Below are 6,855 nucleotides of genomic sequence, written 5' to 3' on the forward strand. Positions count from 1 at the left end.
GGGAAGTGGTGCTGGCTCCTACCCTGGGGATCTTTAAGAAGAGGCTTGATGACTACCTGGCTGGACTCATTTGAGCCCAGTCTTTTCTCCCGCCCAGGCAGGGGGTCGGACCTGAAGATCTACTTCCGACCCTACTTCTATGATTCTATATAAGTGACTTTTTTTTTACATTTCACTGCCTTATGTTTTGAAAGGAAATGAGAGTATGGGTTTGGGTATATTTGTATTTTCATTTAGACCCAACTAGCTTGTGGCAGTCGCAGTTCATTCAGGTGAAGGGTGTCTACAGAAGAAAGTTTCCTGTTAGGATTTCATAGACATTAGGGCTGGAAGGGACCTCGGAAGATCATCAAGTCCAGCCCCCCGCCCAAAGAGCAGGAAGTCAGCTGGGGTCATAGGATCCCAGCAAGATAAGCATCCAATTTTCTCTTGAAGGAGTTCAATGTAGGTGCTTGAACCACCTCCGAGGATGGGATATCAGGATGGCATTAAATCAGTTTCCATGGAAATGGCTGGATCTTTGCTACCAAAACACCAACTTTGACTTTAAAGAAAAGCTTGAGGCTTGCACAGGATTGTACGCTGCAGCAAAAATCTGAGGAGCTCCCCACATCACAGCCTACACTGCTGCTGAAACAGGGCGCTATTCACAGCAGGTGGAAAGTGTATGTTGTTTCTAAAGATTTCACTTCTGCCAAGAGTTGAAATACACAGTACAAAAGAATATCTCTGAGGACCTCCAGGACTATGCAAGTTGTCGAAAGGCACAGGCCCTGCTGACTGCAGCCAGAGAAATTACTGTACTCAGGAGAAAGTTGACCTGCAGTGGAAGATGCAAATCTAACCCACCCTCCCCAAACAACCTTAGGTTCACACAGCGAGGAACCTCAGCGCTTCCAGAGGTAGGCAGTTGTAAGGAAAGGGCAGAAGATCTCTCATAGAAACAGAACAGAACAAAACAATTCCTCACCTCCTGCTTTACACAAAGCCCCCTGGGAGTTTCTAGTGTGGGGAATCTACAAATTATGTTTTATGAGCTGATCCATTTTTTTTTTCTCTTTGACAGAAACACTTCAATCCAAAACTGCATCTGATGGGCTTCCACTATCTCCTCTGGCCAGCTTAATCAATAAGATCATCCCCTGGGGACCGCACAGTGGAAGACAAGCAGCACGCTGACGTTCATCTATTATTATGATTAGCCGAACATGAAATGAAGGCAGTTGTACAGGGCGTAGCTCATTTTGCAGTCTCTTGCAGAATCCTTATCTCCCCACTGATTTATTTTCAAAAGCATATGCACAAATCTGCACGTTACCTTTAGCTGTTTCAGACCGTTTGGGCAAATCAAGTGTATCAAAGTTTCTGTCCAAATCTCCGTTCTTCTTTCCTGCACATAAAATAGGAGAATAAATAGTAAAGCATGTTAGTGCACTGATAAATCAATCACTGTCATGTGCTTCTACAGTGCTAAAGAAAGTAACAGACTCAGGCTATAAATGATTAACTAGCCCCTTTATTTGCATATATTCAACTTGAACTCTGCCTAAATGATTTAGGGACAAACTTCCACATCTTCTGGGTTAATTTGCAATGGGGCTGAGCATTTCTGCTTCCCGATCAATATAACAGGCTGTGGGTGTGCTCTGCACCTCTAAGATTCAGGCTCGTCAACTTCAATGCCAAGTGATTTTCCTCATTTGCAAGTCCACGGCACTGTGCCCTTTGAAATAAAATGTCTTGCCTAAAATGGCTTTCAGCTGCATGAAGCTTCTTGTTTGGTTTTCAGCAGAAAATGCATCTTGACTAGCGGTTTTACCAGCAAACAGCTTTAGATTGAAGCATGTACGAGGCACAAATTACAGTGCAGAACAGAGGACAATGGGCTCCCTTTTCACTGGCTGTCTTCAAGGCAACAGTCAGGCAGGAAGGCCTGGGTTTAATATATTGCACAGAGGACAGCAAATAACTTAACCTTAATTTGCCCTTCAATCAATAAAGTGTAATTTTGGCTGCTTATAAGAAACTAAGGGAAATGACTGTATTTTCTAATGCTTTGGTGAGGAATATGGACAGTTTCAAACCATTACATTAGCTTTAATCTAAAGGAAGTTTAATTTAAAAAAAAGAAGGTAAAGCAAAACCAATGCTGAGTGCTTGCTTGCAAAAGAAAGGTAGGCTTTGAATTCAAGGGTCTGAAAAATAGCAAAGGAAAAGGAAGGTCTAATTTTCAGACATTCCCTCTCCCTCCCCCTTGCTAAAAAGGACAGAGGAATCACATTTGCTTGGGGTCAACTGTTTTTGGATATTGTTTGGAGTCCAGGGTGTGAACAGATGAAGACTTATAGCATGGTGGAAACTTGTGTGAGCTGATCCATTGTAACTGTTACGTCTGTCTGCTCCTATCCTGAAGAAAGTAAAGCTCAACTGCAGTGGTCTACCACTGAATGAAACAAGTGGTGATTACTGCAGTTCCATTTCTACTTACCATGGGATAAATCAAACTGATGAAACACTTACAGTGGATTCAGCTGAACCACAGTAAGGCTTCCCCTTCACTCCACGGTTCATTATCATAGCCGTTTCATCTGTCCAGGCCTTCAGGACAGCATTAACTAACTGAAGGCACATATTAAAGAAAGAGAGAGAGGACAGGTGGCTTTTGAAAAAAATAGTGCACCTTATATGCAGTTTAGCTGTGGTAAGGTTTTAAGTAAAGGTGAGGACAGGCTAATTACATTTCAAAATATGTTATCAACAGGATGGGAAAGAAATTATTTAAGGTGGTACAAAGAGTGTAATTAGGAACAACAGGAAAGGATTCAGCACCATATAATTAAGAATAAGTTAGAAGGAAACTTCTTGACAGTAGGTCTGTGGGGCTGTGGAACAATCTTCCACCTGAAAGGCTGGAAGCTCCATCACTTGGGACATTTAAAAACATACAGGGCAAAGCACTTGAAAATGTAATGTAGTGAACAGCTAAGCTTTGGTGTAGGACCAGGTCATGAAATGGGAAAGGCCTATTGGTCTGAAATGCAAGAAGCATCACACATTTGCCATACAAGTTTGTCCAGAATAAAGTAGCAGCTTCATTTAGGTCCTGATCCAACTCCCAGCGAGCGAACTTTTCCATTTACCCCAAGGCAGCTGTATTAGACCCTTAGAGAATGACAACTGCTGCCCAAATCCAACGTGCCCCATCTTGCATTTGCCCCTCCACCATGGCACGCGGCTATCCCCTTTTGTTCAAAGGCACTAAAAACATACAACTAAAGCTTCATCAAGCTTGAAGTGCCTCCTTTGTTGCAACATATGGAAAAGCCTGTTTTCTAATCTGCCAAAAGGTCACACAGGCACATTTTATTCCATTCCTCTTGAAAGATATCTTTCCTAAAATGAGAGATGGGAATAAGAGTGAGGGCTTTGGGCCACCACTAATTCTTGGGCTCTGGAAAAAACCCTGTAATCTGTTGCTTGGGGAGCTAGGGACAAGCAGAGGAAGACAAAATGTCAGGCATTGTGCAAGGAAGCTACTTTTCATGATGACAGCTGAACTGGGCTGTTTGGCTGCAAAGCCCTGTCACTGCTTAGAGCAGAGAAAAAATATTCCCATGACAGAGGGAAAGAGGGGTTGTGAAAGCAGGAGTAAAATGACCATCTGGAAAAGATGAGATCTTAAGGCAGGCAGAGGAACTTGCCTCCATCTGATCTCCATGACTTGGGCCAGGGCATCATTTTTCTGCAGGCCAAAAACCTGTGCGTTTGTCACCAGGCAGTTCCAGGCTCAGGGCAGCTTTGCTGTGAAATGGTGCTGTCAAAATGGCACCTTCCTCAACAGATCAGCTCCCCGTTGAAAGCCCTGTTGGCTTAAAGTTTGGCAGTGTTACTCGGGCTGGGCCGGCAGAGTTGAGTCAGCACAGCGAGAGACCGAGCTGCATGCCGTTGCTTCTCGTGCATCAGCAGTTGAATTGTTTATTCACTTCAAGTACAATGCATTTGTGCATGACCTTTGAAAGCACTGATATTATGCTGCATGTGACACGAAGGGAGTACGGGAGGCTGCAAAACCTTTAATACAAGAAATGCGGAATGCTTTTGCCTGTTTATTAAGCAGCATGCCACACGGGCAGTACCTTTCACCTGCGCTCTGTGATCTTTTCCAATGGCCATTTGATTTCCAGGCAAGATTTAAGTTTCAGGCTTTCCCCTCTGATGCCCCTCCCTGGTGTGCCTCTAGGTCACAGCTTCACTTCCCATGCCATCCTGCAGCGAGCAGCTGGCAGCCCACTGGAGTCAAGTCAACTCCAGAAATCATTTCTCTCCCTTGGCCAAGCCAGACCTAGGACTGGGGACACTTGGGTCATGCCATGAGGCATCTAAATACCCGGGGTCTCTTTTCCTATTAGGGAGGAGTTGATTAAGAGGCAGAAGCCTGAGATTTAAGGGAGGATTTAGGAGGGGGAGTGCATATGGGGGTGTGGAGGTCCACTGTTACACTCTGAGTTGTGTTGCTTTCAGTTGCCTTCCAATGGCAGCCACAACACCTTCAAACAATGCGACTCACTTTACCCATTTTGATACCCAGTCACTATTTCATGAAAAACAAAGGGTGACATCAGTCTAACTCCCAGCTGATGCTCATCTAATTTACAATGAGATGAGCTCAGTGCCAGCTCTACACAGGGCAGCCTGAAGCCTCTCACAAATCCAGTGGAGCCTGCAGTGACATTCACAGTGGCAAGGGATAGCTAACGATCCCGCTGGCAGAGGACAACAAAAAGTTTTAAAGCAACAGTTTTGTGCTTATGGATTTTTTCCTCCTCCCACGCGCTTCCCCTCCCGGATATCCACTAGAGGAAAGAAGAGATTGTCAGATCAGAAGCCCAACGCAGAACTTTGCCAAAAGACAGACAGTTTTGAGCGTGGCTGCTGACAGGTCTGCTTTATGGGGCCTGGCTGTAGGAGCTGGCACAGTGCTCTGGTGCGGGAAAGCAGCCTGACAGGACACTTGCTTGTGTAATAAATGATTTACAATCTTGGTAACTGTTAAATTAAAGCTTCTTTAGCCCCTTCTCCTGCCACACAAGAAAAGATCAAATATACTGTCCCCGGGCTCATTTACTGTCATTCTTACTGGGTCAAAAGCCTGCGAAAGATTTCAATATTAAATATGACTAATATTTCACAGCTCCCTGCTTTACTGCACAAGCCGAAAGGATACCTCATTTCCCCTTTCCATTTTACATCCTTCTCTTCTCAAGGGCTAAATCCCAGCCATCCTTTTTCTGGATGACAGAACTGGAAAGGAAGAAGGCCATTTAGAGGCAGTCAGTACTGTGCTGCTAATTCTTCAGCTCAAAAAGATCTCAGTTAAGCAACACGAGGCGCTAGGCTCTCCCAGGGGCTGAGCGCTGCGGGGGCAACGCTCCCCTGCCACACGGGCGGGTGGAACGGGGAACTGGAATCCGGGACCTCTCTGCTGGCAGGGAAGAGCCCTGCTGCTGGGCCAGCGCTGCTTGGCTTTTTGTTTTAATGGCCATCTGTCATCACACCTGCAGCGACTCTCAGAGGCCATCAGCTGGAACCCATCCATTCCCATCAATGGCATCAAAGATAATACAACTTTTCATCTTCAGGGCACTACGCAACCTAACTAATCCTCACAGCTACCAGGTGAGGCGGGTAAGTACCATCCTCATTTTGCTCCTGTAAATGAAGTGACTTGCCTAGGACATCCAATGGAGAGGGTGAGGAGCTGGGATTAGAACATAATGGTTTCTGGCTCTCAGCCCAATTCTCAAACCATTAGACTACGGATATCTCTGCACAGCAAAAGGAAAGTGTGACTGTAGCACATGCAATATTAATCTAGTTATCCTCCATCCCATCAGCAGTAAAGATAAGGTAGCATGGACTTCACCATGTACTAACACCCATGGTCCCTACTCTCCCTACAGAATTTGTACTCGGCTTGCTAGCACACTGAACTTCACGTCACCGTGCCTTCACAGCTGCTGTTAACTCAATTCAGCTAGTTCAGCCAAACATAGGTAGCACCTTTTACAATCATGATTTCATTCTCCCATATAGACATACCCTATTGCCCTCTATTGGGCCCAATGAGGCAACCCTGGCCTTATGTAACCCCATGTGAATTTTTGGCAAACGTCCCTAGTACAGACTTCTTCACTTGGTGGGTCTGCACCCCAGGTGACCATGGCCCTTTTTTCTTTACTGAGATCAGCCCCTCCCAAACCACGCCAGCGAAACTAGAAGAGCTCCCTGAATCAAACTAGGCCTCCAGGTGAGAGCAGTAGCAATGAACAGCACGTAGCTGAGGTGCGCTGCGGGGTGGGGTGAACAAGGCTTCTGTGCCAGCCCTTGCCCTTTTATGTAAAAGGTGAATGAAGGAGATGATGACAATGTTAGAAAAAAAGTACTGGAAAGACTCACCTTGATTGAACCACTCCTCTAATTACCAGAAAAGCAGCAAAGAAAAAACAAAAATTTACAGGGAGGAAGAAAATACAAAGGAACAATCACAAAGAAGCAGAATTTCACAGAACTGATTCAAACCTCAGAATTACAGAAATGCAATAACTTTCACTGATAAAAACACTTCCCTCTTCTCCCTTTTGTTCCTGCTGAAAGCATATTCTTTCCCTGCAGGTGCCTTTTCTCCTGTTAGTCATTTGAAAAGATGCTGAAGGGAGTGGGGGGAAAGGAGGCCGACTAGCCCTTTGCAGGGGTGTCTGAAATGCTATGATCAATGACCATGAAATAAAATAAGCAAGAAAAAACTGTAATGATTAAAAAAAAAGGGGGGGGGGGGGGGGGGGACAGGGGGAGGAG

The 6,855-nt window shown here is 45.2% G+C and overlaps 1 protein-coding gene across 9 annotated transcripts in view; it reads right to left on the bottom strand.

Moving 5' to 3' along the window:
- Positions 1 to 6,855, bottom strand: part of ARVCF (armadillo repeat gene deleted in velocardiofacial syndrome) — a 521,911-nt gene that overhangs the window by 67,118 nt on the left and 447,938 nt on the right. For 8 of the 9 annotated variants that reach the window (XM_019506985.1, XM_019506983.1, XM_019506979.1 and 5 more), the window contains 2 exons: positions 6,457 to 6,474; positions 1,319 to 1,390 (listed from right to left, as the gene is read on the bottom strand). In XM_019506985.1, the coding sequence (XP_019362530.1) occupies positions 1,319 to 1,390; positions 6,457 to 6,474 (90 nt within the window). The remainder of the gene's footprint in view (positions 1 to 1,318; positions 1,391 to 6,456; positions 6,475 to 6,855) is intronic. The other variant, XM_019506978.1, reaches the window with a different exon arrangement.

This window comes from Gavialis gangeticus, unplaced genomic scaffold (genome assembly GCF_001723915.1).
Source record: "Gavialis gangeticus isolate Ggan-Ray unplaced genomic scaffold, GavGan_comp1, whole genome shotgun sequence".
Taxonomy (NCBI): Eukaryota; Metazoa; Chordata; order Crocodylia; family Gavialidae; genus Gavialis; species Gavialis gangeticus.